The 27,737-nt window shown below is 27.7% G+C and overlaps 1 protein-coding gene across 1 annotated transcript in view; it reads right to left on the bottom strand.

Annotated features, from left to right (window-relative positions):
• Positions 1-7,280: 7,280 nt before the first annotated feature.
• The window catches only part of LOC142320799 (uncharacterized), a 154,316-nt gene continuing 133,859 nt past the window's right edge, over positions 7,281-27,737 (bottom strand). Inside the window, exons 3-4 of the mRNA XM_075358777.1 lie at positions 14,200-14,508; positions 7,281-7,972 (exon numbers count right to left, since the gene is read on the bottom strand). Of these exons, the coding sequence (XP_075214892.1) occupies positions 7,793-7,972; positions 14,200-14,508 (489 nt within the window). The 3' untranslated portion in view covers positions 7,281-7,792. The remainder of the gene's footprint in view (positions 7,973-14,199; positions 14,509-27,737) is intronic.

Below are 27,737 nucleotides of genomic sequence, written 5' to 3'. Positions count from 1 at the left end.
ATAATTATATAGCCTAGAACAAGAGAAACTGATAAATAATTTAATTTGTTTACTTAAAAAATACTGTTCAATGCTAAAAGGATTCGTTACGATTTTAAAACTGGTCTACACTAACTTAAACAGAAGATAGAAATATTATTTGCTGTTTTTTCAATTTTTTTTTTAATATATTACAAAACAAATAAGCTTCAAAGATGGGCAATGCAAAAACGAGTAATATAAATTTTTTAACATTAAATGAATAAATATTTACAATTATATTATATCACATTAAAAGTAAACATTATATAACTAATTACTGATCTTATAATATTAACATATACTGAGTAATATATCGAAATTTAAGTACTTGCTCCGATACACAAAACTTACAATTATTATTATCATCATCATTATCACCACCACCACCACACACCACTCCTTTTAAAAATAAGTGTTTATCTTTTTCATTGCAGTAAATACACCTAAACCACAACAGTTAAAAAAAAATGTATTTAGTAATTCATTTTATATATATATAAAACATCATTTATTAAGTAATTTAGTAAAAATTTAAAGATAAATTATTATCTGGTATAAATTATGTGAATAAACAAAACTAAATTATAATTTTAAATACTAGTAGTTATTTCACACACTTTTTAATTATACAGTATATAACCTTTGTACTAAGTCAGTCTTTATTAATGTATATGTAAATGTATGTGTATGTGAAAGTGTATAAATGTATGTAAATTAGTAAAATATAATAGAAATGTGATTAATGAGAATGAGTTAAAACGTGTCCTCTTTTAAGATACAAGTAATTTCTGTATGTAAATCCACTTTTAAAGCATGAATTGACTGAAACCACTCCTTGAATATGTAATGTGATAAATGTCAACATTACTCTTACAGTAAAAGAAATGAATTTGAAGTTCTTTCAATTTTTTCTACTTTTATTGCATAACACTTAGTGTAACGCACTGACAATAGTTGGTGAATGTAATCTACAACATTTAGAAAGTTTAAATCATCAAAAGCTGCAAAAGAAATGATTAACAGAGAAATGTTAAAATGTGTATCTGCTTAGATTAGGATTCGGGACTTACAAGAGAAAGAGAAAGAAAAAATACACTAGAAATGAGTTAAATTGAAATTTGCATAAAATCTGGAGATCACAATTAACATTCAAGTCCAAATGCATAAGGGCATCCATTACCAGAATCTCACGTAACTGTCAAAAATTACAGTGAAAACTATTTTAAGTCGCTGTCAAAATTTCTCTGATTATTTTGTTAATGATTATGAATGGATTAATTTGCAAACACAAAAATGTATATACTGTTGTCAAGAACTTGAATACTTATTTACTTTATATCTTATAATAATATTCTTTATAGAATAAGGAAATGATTTTCCTCATAAATAATAATGACTAATGATAAATTTTATAATTATTAACCGATCAACAGTTACGTACGTTGTTACCAATGTGACAAAAAAAATCACAAGATTGCATTTAAAAACTTTAAGGTCGATTAGTTACAAATATTAGCAAATTTATTGTGTAAGTTTAATTTTACAACAAATACTGCAATACTGCTTTATATCATAAAAAGCACAAGTACATAAACTTACCGGTCTATTGCATGAGAACTTTATCGAATCCATGGATTTATAGTCGCTTACAAAATACTGTTCCAGATGATGCACAACCATTCTTACATGTAAAAAAAGATTGTTATCATGATGAACTGAATTAAATATCGATTATAATTAAGCTACCTATAAAACAGATGTTTGTGTTTACCAGCTAATGGTAGTAAATCATTACCTGATGTAATATTTTATAATTGATGATAAATCTATGAATTCAAAAAAATTGTTATATACATCGGTAAGTTTATAATATGGAGGTATTTATTTTCTTATCTATGTACTATCTATTTTGTATATTTATTTAACAAAATTCACCTAAAATTTTGTTAATTAGATGCAACACAAAAAATATGTTTATTAAAAATATACACTATTGTATATACACAAATGTGTATATATTAAACTCTGTGTTCAAGATAGCCTGGTTTTGTATCTAATAAAATTTGAAATATAATAACAATAATAACTCTCGATGTGATATAATAAACAGAAATTTTAAGTCTAAGCTAGATAAAAGTATGTACTAGACATATAAATTTAACTTATATGTATATATACATACACTTTGAAACACAGCAGTAAATTTAGTGGTACTGGCCAAAATAATGGATTGCTTAACATAAATTAACAAACCAACACCATTTTCTAATAATAAAAACATAACATTGATAACAATAAAAATAAAAAATGAAAACAACAAAAAATTAATTGAACTTAAATAATGAACATAAACTAATAATAAACATTATTACAATACCAACATATCATATGTCAAAGTTCTGCAGAATAATTCCAGTGTAACTTAAAATATCAAATACAATCCAAACGTAATGATAAACTTTATTTTTAATATATATATAAATATATATAAAATAGAAAAATATATTTATTTATACAATACTAGGTTAACATCTTTAAAAAAAGTTTTATTAACTGTATCTAACACTCAACTCTCACTCTAAAGATGATTATAATTTTTGAATTGTTACTTATGCTGTTAATGTGAAGAAATACAAAATAGTTATGAAACTTTCAATTAACTAATTAATAAATTAGCACCATGAAAATATTCATAAATATTTAACAAATTTCAAGAATTTTTTTAGGTAACTAAAAATATAAAAAAGTGCTAATACAACAAACTTATTTAACAAAACCTGTTAAATAATAAAAAAATTACCAAAATGGACAATAAAATATGATGTTTCAATCCACTACTTGTGAGAGGGGCTAATGGACCTTCACTAGTGCAAAGATAATTAGATGATATTTAATATTTTCAACATCCACACGGTAATACTGCTGAGTGAACATCTGGCTAACTTGGATGTCATTATCCAACTTTGGTATTGCATAAACAATGATCTGAACGTAAAAAAAATGAATTTGTTACATCTGATGATTGAAGACCAAGAAATTGGTACAATCTGGAAATGTCAAACTCAATGTGATAAGAACAATGCTGGTCTAATAGTGAATGCTCCATTTGTTGTTGGATAACATTAATGTGTTTTACCTACAAATTATGTTCAGCTATTTCTGCTAATAAAACTTATAAATTAGACAGTAGTCAGAGAGATAATTTATCAATTCAGTATTTTTAAGCATCAATTATGTACAGTAATTGTAGGTGTTTTACTTCTACTGAAGTATTGTAAAAATTAATTACATGAAGAAATTTTTGAGAAATGTACACTAACAGGACAGGATTTAATGCTAATGTTAAATACCTCAGCAACAATGACACCAGGAGATGACAATAACTAAAATGTTTTTAAACATGATAATGAATTCTAAGAGAATAAATTTTATCTGGCTTAACACATTCACTGCTGGCTTTTCTTCAGTGTATTACATTGATAAAAAGCTTAATTATTTCAGTTTTTAAATCCTCCATGCTTAATTATTTTTTGTTTTGAACTCGCTTAGGTATACTACAGGTCAACATTTATATTCTTGGAATATAAAACATTTGAAAACCCAACTGTGCAAGAGCGCGTGGTGTGCACGGGAGATGTCTCTCCAGTAAGCACTGTATACTGTCTGCTGAACACTTACTCACTTGGTAGAGTGTATTTGTAAACTTTTTAATTGTTCATGCTGGCAATTTATGTTAACTAATTTTCTGATCTTTAATTAGCTAAAAATAATTTTTTTCTTCATTTTATGAATAAAGGAAGACCTCAGTTTGTGAATTTTATTTTTAATAAAGTCTGTGTTAAATTTATGAGCAATAAATTCTCAATATATTTCATATAACAGTAATTGATTTAGAGTTTTTTATTTTACTTTTGTATCTGTTAGATTAATTTACAGTTTATTTTCATCTGATTGCATGTATCATCTGATTTATATACGCCTGAAAATTATTTTTTATGTAAATTTCTTTGAACGTTTTAGAATAGATCTGATAAACAAGTAAAGTATCCATACTGTTTATGTTCTGAACACATAATGAAATAATACGTTATACAATAATATTTTAATTTAAAAAATAATAATAAAATGAAAAATATCAGAAATATATTTATTTCTGATAATAATTAAATATATTTAATAATTAAAATTAAAAATATGTATATGTACATTTTATTATAAAGAATGTAAGTTATCACCAAAAAGTATTAATTTAAAATGAAAATAATATTATCCACATATAATTATAAAAGTAAAACATAATTTTCTAATCAATATTAACAGAAATATAAGTAATTTATAAAATAAATCTATCCTATTTCAAGTGATGACTTCATGTAAATTTAAAATTTCAACAAAAAAGGCCAGTTCAATGCAACTATGAACAAACTGCTCAGAAATATATAATCCTTTATGATGCACTAAGTATGATATTAAGTCAAAAGTAACATGCTGACCCCCAACAGTAGAAATAGAAAAGTCACTGCACTTCCATATTAATGTTCATGGTCAGCAAGTTGCATGTATGCACAGACCACGCGCCTGCAAGTGCTAAGCACTGAATGATGTCTTAATATAATATTAGTGATAAAGAGTTCAGTTCTATTACTGAACTGACTAGTATCAAACAATTTCAAGAGTGCAAAACACAAAGGTTACGAATATTTTAAGCATTTTCTGTTCCTTCTATTGTATTCAGTTTATGATAAATATGTAAAAAAAAGCGTATTATTAAAATTTTTTTAACCTTTTAAGGACTAACATAATTTAAATTCTAGTTCATGCTCAGACTAGGTTATTTCAATAAAGTATCTCATCTTTATGTAATCATTCTCTGTGTGATTTACCACTTCACAATCACTAGGAATGAATATTATTTTAATTCATTTAAAATTTAAAACTATTTTTTTTCTAAACAAATTTTAAAACTATTTTTTGAAAAGGAACCAATTTGAGTCTTTTTTCAATTTATCTAATAATTCTTGAATTTGAAGGTGGAAGCCGGGAGGTTGATCTTTATTATTGGCAAAATGAAGCACACTAAGAACGTTCAAATATCTGTCTCTAGCCATTGTTTCAGAAAATATTGGGAAATGTAATAGCATATCTGTTGACCACTACTTTTTACAGAATTTTTTCTTATTTCTTGGCATAAGCAAGGTCCAACTCAAAAATGTATACAGTTCATCTATGTCAGTTGGTTTCCATTGTTTTAAATTTGAATGAGCAAGATCAGTTTTAGAGGCTTGGGTAAAATATGTTTGTTTCATTAATTGAAACAAATGTTTAATAATTTTGGGCGTTATTAGAGCTTTAAAGAGAAGAAATAAATCCTGGAAATGAATGCAACAAATTGGACATGATTACTAAGAGAGTTCAACAAAAGTTAGTTTTAGAACGTTGGTAATATGATTCTATTCTCTCTATTTCCAGCTGGTAGCTGCAACCTTTCAATAGTGCAAATAGTTCATTTTAAAGCCAATAATGTCAGTCACATAAATGCGATGCCTCTCCCAAAAAGGTTAAAGTGATCAGATTTAAAAAGGATTTAACTATTTTCTCAAGAGTCAAATTTAACTCCCTCAAAAATGAACATTATCATTCTATCAAGTCAGCAATTTTCATTCACTGAATCTACTAAAAAAGAAATTAAAAGCAGAAAATCTAGCAAAATTTTCATTACTAATATCCTCCTCAAACTGAATATAATGTGTTTTTGAGACTACAACAAAATTCATGTCTGCAAAGTTTTGAACTCACTAATTTTCTTTTAAAGTAATTTTTATTAGTAGGCTGAAAGTTCCATAACTTAATTTTCATGTAAATTAGAATAAAACTGTTATTATGTACAATTCATTGCTTACAACTCACAGCTGTCCAGCCAAGAAATTTATTTTAAAAAATATGGAAAAAAGAAAAGAATATCCAAAACTATACAAAATAATACTATTACCTATAATCAATACTGTCTCATTTTAATCATTATCTGATAATGTTGAGGTTAAATGATTACAAATTTTGTAGACAGAAAAAAGAAAAAGATACAGATCATCATTTCATAATACTAGATTATAATACTTTACAGCATAGTATTTTTATACATAATAACTAGTATAATGCTTAATAAAAATCATAATAATAATACACTGCAACTAATTACATGATTTTTAAAAAATATTGTTATCAGGATGTTACTTGACATTATCCAAATGTAAACGATAAATGAAATGATATTAATATAATACATTTCAAGTTAAGATTTTTATTTATTATTTAGTATCATCATCTTTTTTCATAAAGTTAACAACAAAAACATTCATATTTGAACATTACTTGTAACAGATAAATGTGGACAATTGTATGTCTGCTTATACATATTACTTCTGTTTAACTTCTTTTAACTGTTAAATTTTTAAATAAATTAACACTTTATATACATATGTTATATCAAAGTATGAATTCTGTTATTTCACAGAATAATGGAAACAATTCTACTAAAATGTTATGATGTCCAACACTAAACAATTTAACTAAATCTGGCAGTTTTATAACCGCAAATTTCACCTGTTTTTAAATATACTCCATGATATCTTGAGTAAATTTAAATATTCTTAATCATACTTTTTTTGGAATATTTCATCATTTTTATTTGTGCAGGCTATAATTCTGCTTTTCTCAGTCTGGCAAGTAAAATATAAAGAATCTTTTGTCTGTCGGGCATAATTAGTTGTACTATAGAATACCACCATTATTCCATGAAAAACACAATAATTAAATATTTTAATGGCAACACAAACTATTAATATAAATGATATCAGTAGAAACAGAAAAAATTAATAATAAAATAAATAAATATACAATTATTACGAAATAATGATGACAAAAGTATTGAGAAAAATAATTTTTACAAATTTCATCTTATGTTACAAGCATTTATCTAAACATTTTGCAATATATATATAAACACCTACATAAAAGCATATATTTACAAGTGGTGAATGACTAAACTTAATCAAAAGTACTTAAAGACAATCTACACTATTAGTAAAAATTATGCTGAAATAAGTAAAAAAAAAATGAATGAAAAATAAAAACGGTAAATAAAATATAAAATAATAACATTACGAAATAAATAAATAAATACTTTGGTCCCAGCAATATAAATATATACTAAAATTATCTAAAAACAAATCTCTGGGAATTTTTACAATTTTGTACCATAACTCAATACAATATACACTATTGCATAAAAATTATCCAACAGAATAAACTTCAATAAAATCAACAACAACAACAACAACAACAATAACAACATGATAATAATAATACTAATAATTTAGTACACTAGTAAAGTAATAATATTACCAAAAAGAAGAAGAAAAAGAAATACGTTGAGCGAAATTTCAATCTTTGGTCCTCGTGCCAGGAACTAGGAATATTATAATAAAATAAATACATATGCTTCAAAGTTAGAAAAAATAAACATATTATACTGTTCACTTAATGAAATAACATTTTACTAATATTTCACTGGCTATTAACCTTTGAAGTCTATGAAGATGATGAGTTTAAGGCATGTAGTGATGAGTCACACTAACGTATTTTCAATCGACATTCGTCATTTAAAAATAATCGATCTCCTTAAAAGTCTTAATAATAAATTAATGACTAAATTTCTTCCAGTGCAGATTAAAGTAAATTATGCTTGGGAAAACTTAAAAAACACAGAGTTGTTTCAACTTCCATCATCACTTTTACTATGGCTATATGATGTATTTGAAATCGCATCAGGAGTTGATGATGATGAAGGACGGTTCATCAAAGCAGGTGATGATGGTGGTGATGAAGACGATGAGGCAGAAGTAGGAGACAAACGTTCATTGTTAATTTTACTTTTCATCCCCCAAGGATTTTCCTGAAAAAATATTACCATTAACAATGGTTATTTTCATTCTAAAATAATTATAATTTAAATTAAATATTTAATGTTCAAAAACGTATTGCTAAATCTAGACAATTTATCATCTATGCTTGATCAATCTGTTACAATAAAAAAGTTTTATTTTGACTGCTTTTTAACATGGGCAAACAAACATTATCATCATAAAAATTGGCAATCACAATTGGCAACTACAATGCAAAGTAAATTTAAAAAAAAGAAGAATTTAACAAATGTAACGAAAGAACAAATCAATTTTTTTTAAGTGAAAAATGATTTCGCATTGTCATTGCTCGGGTCAAAATAATAACAAGAGCCTCCTTCTTGGATATTAAAATATTAGTAAAATAGTATTAAAACTATGATAAAAACTAAGATAATAATGGAAATAAGATTGAGATAGTAAAAGAAATGGAACAATTAGGATAATATATATAACATGAATGACAAAATAATATAAAAATGTATGACGGGTTAAATCTTATTAAATATATTAATTCTTCTTAAGAAGTAACAACACCTGGTCTAGTACATTCTTGTTATTTTCTAGAATATACTATTTGTCCCTCGGCAATTTAAATTTGTGACATAAGGCTGCATAACATATACAGTGGTGTGCTCTCCACTGACATCAGGTATCAGCGAGTAGCTCCAGTATGTCCTAATCACAATCAGCACAGGACCATTTCCTCTCGGTGAATCTTTCTGCATGAAGGGTCCTATGGTAACACTGTATCTTTGATGTGTCAGAGTTTATTATCTGCTGTAGCAGTCCAATCACTTTGCCACCTTGTTCGAAGTGTATGTTTAATGGAATTAATAAAATCAGTAGCTGTACTTGTATCAGTAATTGGTGAAAGATGGTTGGCTACATGCATCTTTAGCAGCAGAATCCACATGTTCATTACCCAGGATTCCCACATGGCTACGGATCCAGCAAAAATTCATCTGTGTTGTGACGATTTAATTCAGCAACTGTATTATTTATTTCAGTGACAATAAGATCTCTGGAATACAAATTCTTTAAAGCTTGGACAGTACTATATGAATCGCTACAGATAAGGATGTGACAATATTTTGGTTTAATGATATTAAAGGACATTTTGATGGCACAAAGTTCAGTATTGTAGGCACTTGTAATACCAGGTAGACCAAACACATAAGTTCTGTCATTTACAACAAATGTGCATCTAACAGTATGATTCTGCTTTGACCCATCTGTGTATACTACTGCATCTGGGTTTGTCTGTGTAGAAAATGGTGAAATGTTTGCTGGAAGATGACAGGAGTTGTTAATTTTTTATAATATTTTATGCAACATATATAAAATCCATAACATAATGGTAAAATGTTTGCTGAAAGATGACAGGAGTTGTTAATTTTTTATAATATTTTATGCAACTTATATAAAATCCAAAACATAATTTAGGGTCATAAATTCCCTCCCCCACAAAGGACATGTTTAAAGGAGTAGTACGGGGAGTCCATAAAGTCTTTCCATGATTACAAAAAAAACTATTGCAGTTACAGCTGTGCGGTTTATGGCAAAAGAAAAAAAAAATTATGAAGTTTTTTTATACTGGTTTGTTGCAGTGTACAATTACTGTTACTGTGTACAATTTTCATAAAATGGCGTCCATCCAAGAGAAAGCACAATGGTATCACAAGTAGAAATCACCGATTATTGTCCAGCAAAATTTTAGAAGGGAATAAAGATGGCCAGCTCCTGAGAGTAAGAGTATTGTTGCCTGGTAAGCAAAGTCTAAGAAAGTGGAAGTGTAGTCGACCTTCTGCAAACAGGATGGCCATCTGTTAGTAAGAGAAGGTTGAGGTTGTGCAGCAAGCATTTCTACATAGCCCTTCCAATTCTAACCGTTGTGTATCTTGTGAACTAGGGATTCCCTGGTCAAAAGTGCAAGAGTTTACACAAGAAACTAAGGTTGCATGCGTATAAAATTCAGATATTGCAACATCTACAGTCAGATGACTGCCCTCGTCATGCTGCCTTTGCATCCAAGATTTTGCAAAGGACAGATAACGACAATGAATACCTACAACATGTGTTTTTTCAGACTTTCCACACCTCAGGGAAAGTAAACAGGCATATGAGAACATGGGGCTCAGAAAAAAGTACTTTACCAGGGAAAAAATTAGGGAAGTGAATATGTGGTGCAGTTTGATGCACAACAGAATTGTTGAGCCCTTCTTTTTCATAGAGCAATCAATAACAGCAAACATTTATCTGGATATGCTGCAACACATTACTATACCTCAACTAAATGACTTGCAACCTAGGGTGGTTTTCCAGTAGGATGGCGCACCACACCACATTGGGGATTACTGGTTTGAGATTTTCTGAATGAATCATTTCATGGTAGATGGATTGGGTGTGATGGTTCCACACCCTGACCACCACGATCACCAGACATAATTCCCTTAGAGTTATTCCTCTGGGTTATGTTAAGGACAGAGTCTATGCAACACCTGTACCTGGTCTGGACATTGAGATGGAGAATAACTGTGGCTGTTGCTAAGTGTTACTAAAGAAACGTTGACCAACACATGGCGTGAAGTTTATTACTGGTAGGACATTCTACAAGTGACAAAAGAGGCACATTTTGAAGTTTATTGACATAATTATTAATAGATTAGAAGGAATCTCTAATTTTTAAGAAAAATATTTTTAATAGAAACAAGAGGTGATGCGCTCTTAGTAATTAGAGTAAATATTAGTAATACTGGCTTTAAAAAAAAAAAGTGGCTCAAGATGTAGGATACTTCATACAACAATTCATAAAAATTATCTAAATGATGAACTCTTAAAAGCTGTGAATGAAACAACTGACATCATTTCTTAGAAAGTGCTCACAATATGAATGCAGCAAAAGAAAAATGAAATGCTCAATTCAAAAGTTCCACAGTTATTAAAGCAATCGATTGCATTCATGTGAAAGTACAAGAATTAGGTGACTGTTACATAAACAAAAAAAAGAATATGTTAGCAATATCAATAACAAAAGCTGGTAAGGTTGGTATTAGTCTGTGCCTGTTTGCCTTTTTTAAATCCACTAAGAATAAAGGATAAATATTTAATACACAACATGCCAAAGAATAATTAAATTTTTGGTCAGTTGAAGAAAAAAATTTCTAATTTTGCACTAAAAAATTTAACATACACCAAATAACATAAACATATAAAATCGAAGAGCACTGCAAAAGTGGCTACTGAATAGTGGCTTCCTGTAAAAAATTGGAAGAATATTAAAAGAAAACTATTCTGATTTTATAATGACAGTTACCTTACTGATGACAGTAAATCGCTGTTAATGAGATTGAAAATGAAGCCACAGAACATATATTATAAAGAAAGATGACAAAAGTTCCATAAATTGAGCTAATTCTTGCATATACGGGTCTTTTAGCGACAATTAGTAGAAATAAGTTTTACATCTTAAATAAGACAAAGAAACAGTTGTTTATAATATTTATAAATGAATAAATTTTTATATAAATAATAAAATAAATGGAAAAATAAGTAATAAAAGTTAATTAGAATCTGAACATACCAGTATGACACAATGACACAATCTTTGTTTGATGTTGGACTAAGGACAGTGAATGCTATTCTAAAACAATTTAAAAATATTGGGTTCCTTTTCACATCAAAGGAAAGGCAAATGTGGCCGTAAAAGAAAAACTACTACAAAACAGGATCAGTTATTAGTGAGAAAAAGTAAATGTTATCCAAATTTATCTGCTGAGGACTTAAATTGAGAATTAGCAGCCAGCGGAACAAATTTAGTTAGGGCAACTGCTAGACGCCGACTTCTTGCAGCTGAACAGAAAAGCTCACCGGACAGCTAAAAAGCACCTTTTAACACCAGCAAAAAAATCTTGTGGACCAAAGCACATACTAACTAGACTAAGAAGAGAGGAAAATGTGAAGTTTTCCAACTTGTCATTTTTATGTTCTGGGGCAAAGGTTTCCGTACAAAAAAGCACCATATGAAAATATATCACCAGCTCATATCCAACAATCATCCCTAGAAAAAAATGTTTGGGGTTGTTTTACATCTGAAGATGTTTGTTCATTACTTCCAGTAGATGGTTTGTTAAAAAGTGATGAATATATCAAGATTCTGAAGGAAAGGGTTATGATACAAACTCAAAACAGATTCTCCCAAGATAACAGAATGTGATAAGATTTGGTGCAATGCAGTACTGCCAAAAAAATGGAAAAATATTTCAAAGAACAAAACATTTTTTAAAGTGTTTCTGTGATCAGGCAACTCACCATATTTAAACCCAATTGAAAATCATTGGGCAATAGTCAAAAAACGACTCACAAACTTGAGTTGTATCACAAAAATTACCCCATTAAACCAGTAATATTGGTATGGTTTTATGATGAAGAAAACAAAAAAATGTGTGGGCACTTGAATCAATGCCAAACTGTGTATGTGAAGTAATTAATAATAGAATACATATTAATTACTAGATATTAACAATTTTTACAGGAATAATTTGTTTTTCTAAATAAATTTATTATTATTTCTTAAATATCCGAACATCTGTGTTTGGATTAATTTGCATACTACTCTATTATATTAAATATAATATGACAATAAATAAAAATAAAATAAAATAAATAAATATAATAGAACAAACAATGAATCCCGGTCAGGCATGGCATTTTTCAAATACTAAAAATTTTCATTTTTATATGGCAAAATGATCAAAGCAGTCAATGCCCATCTCACCCCCCCCCCCAAAAAAAAATCTCGAGTTGTAAAACACTAATATTAAAATATAACATCGATAGTATGAAAAATATAGCTGTATGGATCAAAAGGACAGCATTTTGTTTAAACCATGTAATGTATAAACAAAAGGATATAGATCTATGACTAATCACTCTCACAAGTATATCAACTGTAGTGCATACTGCATGCTCATTTTATTAAATGAAAACAGTTTGTTACATTTCACTTCTGGTACACATATCACATGAAGTAGCATCAGATTATGCTTCTCACATTCCTGCATTTATGAATAAATTTAACATTATAAATTTTTTTATTTAAATTTAACATTCCCAATATGTTGAAAAATGTATACACATTTACATTCGAGTGAAACATTAATTACCTTCTAAATCTATACTGGCAATGCGATAATGAGGGTTATGTTAATCGCTATCATTAATGATTTTAATAATTAAATGGTAATTAATGATCACAATCATTATTTCTGCAGTTAGACAGCTTTAAAGGGGGTTCACACATTCTGAGAAAGTTTTGCATTTAAAGATTCCTAACTGGGTTTTAATCATATCAGGTGTACACAAGGAACCTTTACGACATATGTGGGTCATAAATGACCCACACACCATAAATATGGAAACTTACCCTGAGAACTCTCAGAAAGTCACCTCTTTCAAATTGAATACAGATGCTGCAGGAGCCTATAAATACCAGCAAGAACTGACGATACTCCTATCAATGGTACAGTTCTTAATGCAGCTCAAAAGGGGACGGTTAGAGAGCAAAACAATGCAAGGCCTCATCAGAACAAACTTGTATTAACCTCACCCAGTTCAGATGTAAATCAGAATGGGGATCGGCATCTAAATGTATTAAACATAAGGGAAAGATCATAAAAGAATTTGGTGCAGATAACATTTTGTAAAGCAAGTGCTTTGTATATAATGTATGTGTATAGTGTGGGCGGGACCTTAGCCTGTGCATAGCTTGAAGAAGGGTTGCAATTAGCTTGGATAAGCGGGGGCAACTGCTCCCCATACTTGAAAGATGAGTCTCTAAGCGGGGTTTGATTTAAAAAAACAAGCAAAGGTTTGTTTACTCCTAAAAAAAGTATTCTTAGCTGAAACATACAACATAATTAGCCAAAAATACAAAAATATTTCTGATAAGAGGCTATTAAAGCAGAGGAAGTATCAATCCAGAAGTGCCAGAGCTATAGCAATCTTCCCTTAAATTACACACATGTGGCAGTCACACTCCCATTATAGACCTTTGCTGCGTGCAGAACACTACTATTTTCATAACATTAATGTACTACTACACCGAACATTTTACTGTATTTATTCACATATACATAAGTAACCAAAGGAAAAATATACATACTGCAAGTACACACACATATAAAATTATATTAGATTAAAAAAAAAAACGGAAAATAACCTGTAAAGCCAACTGTAACGGTGAAGGATGATGGTAAAAATGAATGCAACCAGGCTGATTTGGTCTCCAGTCAAATGATTTTAATTCAGCTGGTGTCAATGGATACAGTCGTGGGCAGTCTCGGCCAGTGAAGTACCTATGCATGGCATGTATGGTACACCTTTGTAAAAGTTCAAGACGACGATGACTTCGACTCTGTATATGCATCGTATGCCTTGTTAAGGAAGAGAAACTACGCTGACATAACATGCAATGATGTAATTCTTGATGTGTCGGATGCAATGTGGCCTGATGATTTATAACTTCCTCCTTAACAAAAAGAAACATTAATTATTTGAATATACCTCAAACACAAATAACAGAAAAGATAAGTCATAAAGAACAGGAAGAAAAACAACACCATCCGATAATGACTAAATTGTTTTGTGATTTTATATTTTTACAATATAAAACTATATAATCCAAATGAGGTAAAAGAGTGAACAAAAAAAAAAAAAGTTACAACATTTACTAAAGCAGCATACAATTTTATTTGAATTAAAAGCACAAAAATAAATTACCTTAAATACAAATGAAATTTTTGAAAGAAAATGCTCATGATGACAAGCAGACACAGTAAAGTCACATAAAGGGACAAAAACTGTTCCTGTCACTTTGAAAAGTACTAAATTATTGCAGGATTTATAGATAAATACAAGTGTTTAAGTTTTTTTTTATTCATAAGCAGAAAAAAATCACTCATCATAATATGAAACTGGTAATAAAAAAAAAACGATGTTTACAGTTCATAAGTATTGTATATATAAATAAATAACTGAAACAATATATCTTTGGACTGAATTCAAATACTAGTCCTTTAAAAAAAAAAGAAAAGTTTGAGTTATTTTTTAAATTAAAACATCACCAGTATTGCACGCTACTTTTAAATAATAGAAATATACAGTGTAATAACTATGTATGTTAAACACCACAATTTTACCAATCATAGGTATAAAGAAACAGTAGCTACATCTACTTTTGAGGATATCACACTGAGGAAAGCAATATAAATTTTGATTCTTTGATTAGTAATATGTTGTAATGCATACTAGAGAACAATATGATGCTGTGCTGCTTCAAACTATGAAAAGTTTTAATAAAATTTTGAGGAAAGGCTGAAGGATACAAATAGCCCAAAAAATTCACAAAATATAATAAACAAACAACCTAAATTTTAAATACATAAGAATAATAAACCAGAGACACTCACACACATTTATCAAGAATAGTGCACTTTCAATAATGCAAGAGTTAAAAATAGACCTCTGGTAATAAGAAACTTTTAAAGCTAAAATCTAAATCTCTCACAAACTAAACAGCACTAGCATTTCTTTTGCGACTCATTAAACACAAATTAAATAATGAAATGAAATAAAAATAAAAACGTTTAATTAAAAAAATCTAATAATAATTAAGAGCAGCCTAATTCATAGAAATATAAAAATTTATATAAAGAACAATAATAGTTAGGACTAGTTTACATTATGAATGAAACTGATAGGTTTTTTGAAGGATGAAGAACGAAAAGATAGGGCCATCATATTCTGAGAATCATATAGTAAAAGGAGAAAAATAATTTAAAACTAAATACATTTATAATATACACACATCTTTGTGTTTCTGTAAGGATTTTATTTTTTAAGTTTATGATTCTAAATGTTACAAAATTAAACCAAATAATCTTTCATTAGTAACACAGATAGATCGTCACTAAAATGGAAAAAAGAAAACTGACAATTATAAATACTTACTTTTAATAAAATATTATTTTTAAACATAAAAAAACAAAATAATTTTTACAGTTGTGGGTAAAAATATAAACTGAACAAAGGGCAAGAGATCCCACTAAAAACAACAATAATAAAAGTTATAAAAAGTTGTAATGAGAAATCATATTTGATAATATACATAAGATTTAATAATCTAAATTAAAAAAAGATGTATCTCATTAAACAAGGTATTTCCAGTAAATAACAAAGAAAATTAAAATATAAATAAATCTATTGATAAAGAAATATAAAGATCATACCAAGCACATAAAAAGGGACCTGCCCTTTATACATAATAAAAATCATTCTTTAAGAAGAATTCAGATATTAGTAAAGAGATACAATACTTTGTTTTTAATTTTAGAGTATAAAAGATGAAATTGGAGTTACTTTATTTTTTTTAGTATTTAGAAATTTAATCAGTGAAAAAACCAAGAACCCAAAACCGAGAATGGAGGGGTAAAGGTAAAGATTAATCGAATCAGGTATTATAATATTTGATTATATTTTGTAGAAATCTAACAAAAAACAGAACTTTTCAAGCAGTAATATACAACAACAGAAAAAATATGCATTTAAGAGTCTAAAAGAGACTCCATCAAAAACTTAAAAAAAAAAGACAATTAGTTTAAAATGGATATAACAAATACAATTACGAGAAAGGTAATGTCTAATTATTAATAGACAAGGGTAAAATTGAAAGTGAGAACATATAGTACTTAAAATAAATAATTAATCTATGAACGTACAGCGCAACATTATCAAGGTAGGAAAGTAAAGGACCCTGGACCCCTGAATCGAAGAAAAATTGAAATTCAGTTGGCAACCAGTTTTCATAAATGCAAACATTTTATTTATTTTGACTACTCATTATCTAATATAAAATTAACTCCATGAACTCATTTGAATTTTTACTGTCATACAACATATAGAATCAAACATGTGATGTACTGTTAAACAATACTTTAAAATTATCACTAAAAACATCAACCAAAGTGATTTATTCAGTTGAAGATATTTATCATAAACAGATAAGGTTTTACATAAAATTTAGGTATAGCATCTATTATCATAACTTTAAAAAGCATCCAGTGTAATAGCCAACCATTCAGTGAGTTGATTATCATACTGGCTTCACGACTGACTAGTCATAGCTTTGACTCCTAACCATAGTTTTTTTTTTACTCTTCCTCTTATCATTGTTGTTAATGTCACTATAATTAGTACATACACAATTAATATAACAGGAAGAGACCTCCAACAATAATATATTACATCAATACAAAAATTTCAATATCATGTACAGATTAGATAAATGTTCATATAATGCATAGAAAACAATCATGTATCCTATATCATTAAAAAAAAAAAAAACACCCATACATCTATCTCCCTCTTTTATATAAACAATAACAAGGATTTTTAACTGTCATCGTAATAAAGAATTGTTCTACCAGGAAGTTAAGAAATCAAATGAAAAAAAATTTTTTTAAATTAAAATCCATTTTTTAATTTCAAATTTTGACACTGAAATTGAATTGGATTAAATACCAGTAAAAATTTTAAAGCAGTTTAGTAAATAACAATAACTAATAAAAATAAATAATTAAGCAACCTAATCTGAGATTGCCAAAATACTATTTGTGAATTAACACTATTTTGTAAATTTTGTTTAAATTTCAATCAGAATTTAAAAATAAAAGAATTAATATAAATGCTTGCATATATTTTTAAAACTAACAGCCATTTTTTCATAAAATTAAAAAAACATTTTTAGTAACAAAGTTATTTTAGAAATGTTAAGTTTTCATATTGATACATCAAAGTAGGGTTCTTAATACAAAATTCAGTAAAAACAATTCATTATAAGAAAAAAATTAACTGAATTGATCAAAAAATATTTATTGTAGAGTATTTATCCAAACTTATCGATACTGATTTACCCTAACAGTTTAAATGTATGAGGCTAAAGGCCTAATGAAAGAATTTTTCCAAATTGAACATTGGATTTTAAAATATTTTGTAGCAAACTTAATACACAAATCAATTAGCATTAATTAACTGTAGAGAACAAGCTATACAATTTAAAAAAAAATCTATAGCATCATGTTTAATCCAATCTTTATCAACATTCCCTAAATAATGATGTCAATGCGATATCAAATTGATCTCTTTAATGTAAATCATTGTCTAATTTTTGTATATATTATATACAAAAAAGAATACTTAAATTAAATCAACCGAACTCTGGGATGGAGTGGTAATGTTTCTACCTTTCATCTGAAGTTCCAGGATCAAGTCCAAGTCAGGCATATCACTTTAAACATGAAATTCATTATCATCCATCATAATAACTTACTGGGCACTGGATTATTGATACTAATGAATGAATTAATAAATATTTTTCATTTTTTAACATACCAATTAAGAAAACATCTATTCCAAACATACTCTATTCATCTTAAAAAAATTATTAAATAATCAATAACTAAAACAATTAAAACAAACTGAATTATTAACTCGGCCTTAGAGGAGTTTGTGCTCAAAGGCTGTTAGAGAGCCCACCTTTCACCACTTCTTCAAAAATTATTTTAATTGCACCTAATAATTAAAAACCTCCTCTTAATTATGGTTTCTGTTTTACTTCTTTTTTTTATACTGTTATCTTGACCATAAACAAGGGGTCAAATAATCATAACCATACTGATTTCTATTGAAAACAAACAATAGTTATGAAAAACTGAAATAACTGTAACAAATTTAAAAAAAAAGTCAACCATACTGATTTCTATTGAACACAAATAATAGTTATGAAAAACTGAAACACCTGTTAAAGATTTTTAAAAAAATTCCAAATGTTCTTTTGCAGATTTTTTGTCAATTGAAATAATGAAGAAAACTATTACTGTATAGTGCATTTCTATATGCATTATAGTCTACTTTTATATAGATAAAAATTTTAATTTAAGACATTTTTTCAGGTACTTAATAAAAATGTTTATAAATAAACTTGATTTTTTTTATAACACATAAGACATAAATCTTAAATTAATTTATTTCTTTAAAGGTTGATGGCCAATCAAGGATGGTGGAACAAAACAAACACAAAACTAACCTATGGATGGAGCTATCTTAGGTCGATTCAGAATTTTTCACTTTCAGTATCTAATATGACCCACGTTTAATTATGTGAAAGATATCTCAATAATAATTAAAAGACTTTTAAAACAGTTATGAATTTTTATATAAAAAAAAATATTATTATATGGAGTGACAGACTAGAAAATCAAAATGCCATCTCTCCAAACCTAGTGTTCAAGGCAAATTGATTTGCTAATTAATAAATACGAAAAAATATAAAATCAGAAATGATTTATTTTTTAATGATAAACAACCAGGAAGGTTGTCAATGTACCTAAAAAATGAGACTAATGCTCCACAGATTAAAGAACGAAATGTTTCATTTTTTAAAACAAATAACAGCTGTAATGGTATGAAAATTATTTTACAGCATCAGCATTTGAGAAACAACAATGTGTTAAAAAAAACTCCATGACAATAAAAGAAAAGATAGCAAAAGTGGTATAAATAAACCATTACTCAAACTACACAAATAAGAAATTCTCTTAAAGTTAATTTTATTAAGGTAATATGTAATTAAAAGTTAGAATATAATCAAAAATAGAAAAAAATTAATGGTAAAATTAAAAAAAAATGAATATACAATAATTTACTATATAAATGTATTAAAACTCAAGACAAAAGCCCAACTGACTTCAAAAATTTACAGTTTATCAATCTCAGTACATTATCATCAATTCTGTGTCATACTTTAAGAAGTATCAAGAATGTGACTCACCGTTAAACAATAGTAATCCAACATACACATAGTGTACATATTGAATGATCAAAAAATGACACGAGGTAACCATATTTTCCTGACTTGCCGTGACACACCAGGAGAGTATGTCTAATACAAGACTTCCATAACAATCCATTAACTTTAAAATGAAGCAGTAAACAACAATCAAACTGCCCATTTTGCCACGATGTCTGTAGTCAACTTATTAAAAAAAAATGAATAATCAGAATTGATAACATAATCCATTAAAAAAGGTGTAGAATTGTTGTAATTAACAAAAACATAGGCAATTTTTCAGGAAAATTAGTAAGTGTTACTGCATTGTTAAAATTATAGGCATTATTAAATGTAGCTATGTTAAAATTACTGTAGTCAAACATAAATTGATTACTAATGTAATTCTGTAATTTTAAAGTTTGGACTTATGGATCTTTATGCAGTACAGTATAAAAATTGAATAACACAAATCACAAAGAATACTAAACTTAGAAAATGTATTGAGATGTTCAAAAGATATATTTTAAAAAAATACACATACTATAATCAGTATATTCTTAAAAAGTTTAATTTAAAAAATTACAAATATTTTGTGTTTCAGTTTTGATAAGCGCTTCCCAGCTACATGATCTTGTTAACACTTTTAATGTTAAACAATTGTTTGATGATATGTCTTATTGTCTCTCAAAGTAGGTAACTAACTACTCCAACATTTCCACAACTTCAGAATAGTTTGTTCTACAATTTCAGCATCCGAGCAATCAATTTGGCTGATCTGCAAGGACGATGCCAAGCAAACCACCACCATAATTACTCAAGATCTCATGACCAATGTTATTATCGCACGTTATCCATGGAACAATGTCTTCATCTTTACTGCTGAACAGCTGTCCAGTTTTAAAATAACTGAACAAAGTTATAGTCAGTGTCACTGTCTTTATCGATGAAATTCGATGCAGAGTGATCCCTCCATTGGGACACCTACTAAAATACCTTTCCAGCTTTTAATTAGGGTCATCTTATCAACTTCATCCCAAGCTGTGACGCGCAAAAATAATTAAATTTTCTTACATTGATTGTTTTAGGAATTTCTAAAAGATTTATATGTTCTTCAGCAATCTCTTGTTCAAATACTGAGTTAATTTTTTTTTTCTATATTGCTTCTTCAAGCTTCTAAATAACTCCTTGATTGGGTGATTGTATGAGAGAATTTACATTTGCAGGCAGAAATTTGACAAAGACATTACCAGATCTCAGCTGTTCTGCTATATGACATCAAGTACTGTCAATGAACAAAACTGCCATTCCTCTAATCCTTTTTCTATCAAATACTTTATAACTAAGGGAACAAATGTGTTATGAAACCAATTTTTAAAAATATCTAAACTTATCCAAGCTGAATTTTGTTAATGCACTTAGCTGGAATAGCATTCATATTAGTGGGCGTGGTCTAGACTTCCTGATAAGTAACAATAGTAAATTTAATCTTCCCGGTGCATTAATGCAGAGCATTTGGTACTCTCCTTTACTAGATTTACAGCCTTTAGCAGAAGATTCAAGTTTTGAGGCCATTGTTTTTGTTGGTAACATTCTAAAAAATAAACTAGCCTCATCTGAGTTAAATATGTGATGCAGTTAAATTTTCTGCAGCAATTTTTTTAAACTCTTCTTTAGTTACACTGCCACTAGAAAAAGACTTTCACCACAGATTTTTAATAGATTTATAGAATGTTGTTTTAAGCACTTTCTTATCCAACTATCACTAATGGTAAATGATTCACCTCCTAATTCTTTATTGAGACTTACGATCTTTTGACTGTAGAACTGTCGCAGAGATTGGAACCCCTTCATCATGTTCCTGATTCCTGACAAAACCACACACACAAATCCTCATCAAAGTGCTCGTGTTTGGTAAAGATGAAAGTATGAAATCCATTTTATAAAAAGTTCACTATATTTACTTGCATTTTAAGAAACAATGATGAAAATTCAGTGTTTTTTTTTTTTAGTAAAAATGGATTATTTTTTTGTACTAATTAATTACATTTTTTCTTTACAGAAACTTTTACAAATAAATTTTAGGTAGTAAAATAATGTAATAGATTATAATCATCATAAGCTTTAAAATAATTATTAAGGAAAAAAAAGATCTTTTTACTGTAAAATAAAATTTATATTAATTTACAGTTATAATACTTTATTAAATGTTATTTTCTGTATTAATTTTTATTGTAAAGATTAGATTTAACCAAAGAGAAAGATAAAATTAAAATGAGCAACAATTAAAAAATATCATATGTTACAAATCAGTGAAACAAATCTTAGTAAAAAATTCATTCAAACTTCATGTGAATGGAACACATTAAAATATTTAATAATTTTTTAAGAAGCAGGATTGAAAATAAACTAATAATTTACACAAAAATCAGATAGATTTACTAACAAATTAGAAATGGTAAGACAACGCATAGACTAGCGAGGCAATGTTACAGTTTATTCTTACTAATTTAAAGTTACCTAATTTGAAGTTGGGAGGTTATCCTTTAATTTGAACAAATAAAACAGATTTGAGATCAAACAGAAGTAATCATCCAATAAAAACTTAAAGATTTGCCAATGATTATGACTTTTTTCTTTTTTGGCTGATATAATTCAGAAGAAATAGAAAATGTAAGAGAAATTCAATCTGTAAAACAAAAATAAAACAGAAGTAATGAAATATAACAAAAGAGTTAAAGATGAAAAGTACTTTAAGATAGAGAGAAAAATATACTATAAGCTTCTATTTAGCTCATAAAATTACAATGTGTGAACTTTAGAAAACATCAGAATGAAGTAACACAAATAATGGCAGTTTTTCTGCAGAAAACCATAATATTCCTAACACATAATGTGAACAAGATATAATTTGTTAAAAGAATAATTTTTCTTCTTTGAGTGAACAATGAAAATCAGGAAACAAGCTATAAGTATGAAACCGTGTTTATCAGTAATTACAATAACTTACATATAATACAATCAATAAGAGAATTAAATAAAAATTTAAAAAAATTATTTACAATTAAGCCTAATCAAAATTAATACATATTTTGACATCCTATTATTCTATTATAGTATTAAATTCTAAAACAAAACAAAAATAAAATACATTTTTATAATAATTAAAAATAGTAGAAAAAAATGGTTATTTATAAACAATGATAAGAGTTTTGTGTGTACTCTGTTTATTGTATTGCTTCTAGAACATTTTCAATTGGTTTTCTTAATACTGAAAAAGAGTTGCTAAACCACCAATTTGCTTCTTATCATCATCAATCATGTATGCAACTTATTCTTATTTCACTTCTCAATCTTCTTTTGTTAGTGTGATTTTAAACTCCTCAGTTCACGAACAATTTTGAAGATTGAATTCTTCATCTTTTGGTTTTTTGAATACATAATCTGCTAGATAAAATATCTTCTAGCAGCTTCTTTTTCTTATTTTGTTGATCTCCTCTCATCACCTGCTTCACTGCTTCTAGTTTCAATTTCAGAATAACCTGCTATGCTATTTTCTGGATAGTCCTGAGTTCAAGCATCCAACTGAAACAAAGTATTATTGTAAATCATGTTGCAACTATAATATAAATTTTCAAGTACATATCATATTAGTTTTAAATCCTAACATTTTACATCATTATTTATTACTTACAATACAAAATATCACTCGGTTCAGACAGAAAATATGTACGGTAAAAATACATTGCTTACTGTCAAATCCTTGCTTTTACTTGAATGAAGTAAATAATAACTACTAAAAATGAAAAAATAATTTGTGAAATTTGGATACCTCTACGTGAAATAAATTTATCAACACTGAAAAAGAAGTAATACTTCTTATTTGTACATTTAATCATACTATATTTTCAAAGCATATATTACTTCCTTGAAATGTAACTTATTTAAAATGTCTATTTTCTTATATCTGAAATTTAAGTTTGTGTTTAAGATGGAATTTATGATTTTTATAAGATTTCTTTGTAGTCAAACATAATCATATAAAATGTAGTAATAAAAATAAAAACCAACATACACTACACAATTATATAGATGTGTGATGGTAAAAATAACAATACATTAGGGAATAGTGAGCTCCTCCAACTGCACATGTGCAAATTTACAGATTTATTCCTGTTAGCCCACTGACAAGTTTTAAATTTATTCAATTATTTCAGGTATTAAATATTACGTTTTAATGTATTCTTAATTAAATAAACATTATACAAAGTGTATCATAAAGTTCTCTCTGGACTTTCATAGACTATTCTACTCGTGAAAATAATAGAAAAAGTTCATATAAACATATATCCTAAAATGCTTCGTTTGGGAGTAAGACTAGTGAAAGATTTCAGCTACTCCGGTGGAAAGTAGCTGAGGTTGTACTGAAATTTTTAGGATGTTAATGAAGAGGCAGAACAATTAGTGACTTATGGTTTTTGACTTGAAAAATAAAATAAAATAAGTCTCAGAACTATACCTGCAGTAGTTTTTGAGAAATCTGGGGTGAAAACCAATAAATTGAGGGGAAAACCCCTCAATCTTTGATGAAAAATCTTTTTCTTTATCTTTGATGTAAAATAACTTTGTTAAATGGATAATAAACACATAAAACTTTTAAACAAAACTTGTACAGAATTTAATTCTAAACAAAATGGTGTAAGGCAAGTTGAATAAAATAAAGAACAGTTAGAATTTTGTTTAGAAACAGTACATTACTACAGTTGTCAGAAAAGTACTTATTTAATGTAAACAAAAACCAGATTCTTATTTTGGTGATGTGAAAAATTTGTAAAAAAAACAACTGTTGTGTAATTGTAAAATAAAAATTACTTAGATAATAATTTTTTTATTAATGACAAAAATGCAATAAATTATTTACAGATAACAATTGAGAAACTATTACAATACAGACATAGTCACTTAGAATTAAAAACTTTAACTTTTGACAAATTTTAACAATATGATTATCAACTGTTATATTATATATATATATATATATATATATGTAAGATTACAGTTTTATATATGTTAATCATAATTCTCTTGAATATGGCAGAATAGCTGAAAGCACTCGAGGAAATCAAATTGAAATTTAGTAAGCCGTTTTAAAATGATATATAATAATAAATTATTTGAAAAATTATTACTTCAATGTAAAATAACAACAGCTGATCAACAGTGCATAATATTGTATTAGTATTTAAATAATTCTGTAAGGTATAATAAGTACATCAGATTCTGTGAATTTTAGTTTGAACGTCAATGGTTTGCACTGAATACTGTACTTACTTAAAACAGAGGAATACGTTGATAACATATTCATTTTGGGTGAGTGTAATAATGCTATGGTAGAATATGAAATATTCTACTTTCATTGATTGATTCAATTTATGAATCAAATGAATGCTCCCGACTGTTTAAACTATACACATATTTACAAAGCTTCTACTGAAATAATGGCAACCTGTGTATTTTTTTAATATAAATAAGTCTGTGTCATAATCAATATTTTGAGAAGAAAAAATGGTATGGAAACCATTCTGATGGGGGATATTTCAAAATTGTTACTTATATAAAGTTCCCTACATTTAAAGATTGATGAAACCAGACATTTTAAGACGTATCCTTTTCAGACTGAAATGAATAAAATTTTCAACTGCAAGTTGAGTAAGTATTGTTGCTATAATTGAAAATTATTTATTATCCTTCAGAACAAGTTCAGAGTTTCTCAAAAAAACCATAGAGTTACAGCAAGTTAAGATAACATACAATGTTCTATCAATCTGTAAACTGCACAACTTTTGAATTTGTATGGTAACAGCAATATTTATATAAGTTTATTTATCTACTTTTCATGTGAATTGTGAACATGAAGATTTACTTGTTTCTATTCTCTAGTTAAGCACACCAATGATGTGTTTATGTAAAATATAGGCAAAATAAAATTAAACATGAAATAAAATAACATCTTACCTGATTTTTGTAGGTTGTGAAGTTTCCTTTGAATTTCTTCTGAGATGGACTGGAAAATGTGACCAATTCCATTCTCTATTCTGATAATCTGAAAGACTGGTTTGCCTCAGCACTTTGTTTTTTCATATTTTAACATTAATAGCAAAACTTCATTGTCGTCCAACCTTTTTGCTCCATTATAATAAAAAGAATTTTATAAAAGACAAAACAAGAAAAAAATTATAAGTGATTTTGTGGTTATCAAAAATATAAATTTATAACCCCACCTGCATGGTACTGAAGGTAGCAGATGAGAGAAGCAATATAACTATTGAAAACGTGCAACTGCACAAAATTGAATGGAATCCCAAGAGTGACTATCTTTTTTTTTTGGTTTTATCTGGGTGAAAAACACTTTGGTGTTATCATCACTCAGATATGACACATTTGTTGCAATAAACAAACAGATATTATATTTTACATCTTAGTTCGAATAATAAAAATTCCAACTGCTACATACCAATTAGCATGAAGAACAAATACACACTACAGTAAGTTAAATATTTGAGCATAAATGGATGGTCTTAAAAAATAACAACACCCAGTCCAAAATTTCCTTATCGCTGCCCAGGATTCATCAAATGTTTCTGGACAATTTATATTTAAGACCCCTGGCCACCCTAATTTACACAATCTATAAGGATGTGGCGCATAGTCAAGTGTGACTATGCTGACATTAAAAAACTCACAAGCCCCAGTGGAAATCGGCAGAGGACACCTCCTCTCAGCGAACTTTTCTACATGAGGTGTTCCATAGCAACACAGTATCTTTGATAAATTGAAGTTTATCAACTGTAGCAGTCCAGTCAGTCACCTTCCCGCTTTGCATGAATAGTGTGTTTTACACATTTAATAAAGTCAGGTATAGTAATACGGGTGGTGAAGACTGGTTGACTACATGCATCTTTAGCAGCGGAATCTGCATATTCAATATCTGGAATTCCCATGTGCTAGGGATCCAGTAGAATCTCACTGTGTATTGCAGTGATTGTATTCTAGAAAATTCAGTGATTGTATTATAAATCTTGGTAATGAGAGGCTGTTTAGAATACAAATCTTCTAAAGCTTGGCGAGCACTGCAAATAAGGATAAGGCAGTATTGTGAGTTAAAGATATGTAAAGCCTTATTGATAGCATGCACTTCAGGTGACACTTCAAGTGTACATACAACAAGATTATATATTGCACATAATCATGATTGCTTTCACTAAACTAGAATTATAAATATATTATGCAGTACACCTCTTTATGTGAACTAAATCTTTTTGGAAAGTCCACGTTACATGAGTAAAAAACTTATAAGTAAATTGTTGAATATTTCAAAGAAAAATGCTAATATTTTTCTAAAACATTAGAAAAATATTTTTTTAAAATTAATAATCCACAACACTATTCTGTGAAAGAATTAATGGAGAAATACCTGGCTGTTTACAAAGCAGAATTTATTTAAATTTCGGTACAATTAAATACATTTAGATACATTTTATAAAATTTTACAAACTACATCAATTTTAAAGATTAATAGTTTTATTTTATACTTACTTTTTAGTTATATGTTTAAATGTGTAGTTTCAATGCAAATACAGTGTACTATTTCATTGTTTACTTGTGAACATAATCAGGCAAGGCAACAAATAATAATCATAAAATATATATATATTTTTTAAATTACCCACTTTGGATCAATTATTTTTTTGATATATTTAATTTTTTTACAATTATCTTTAAATAAAGGTTTTTATTGTATGTTAATTTTATTTCATTATTTTGAAATTTTGGGCCTAATAGTTCCATATTATTATTTTCTTTCTTTTTTAAGT

This window comes from Lycorma delicatula, chromosome 3 (assembly GCF_047948215.1).
Source record: "Lycorma delicatula isolate Av1 chromosome 3, ASM4794821v1, whole genome shotgun sequence".
In the NCBI taxonomy this organism is placed as follows: domain Eukaryota; kingdom Metazoa; phylum Arthropoda; class Insecta; order Hemiptera; family Fulgoridae; genus Lycorma; species Lycorma delicatula.
Note: the sequence above shows the minus strand (reverse complement) of the source record. Positions and strands in the feature narration are given on the sequence as shown.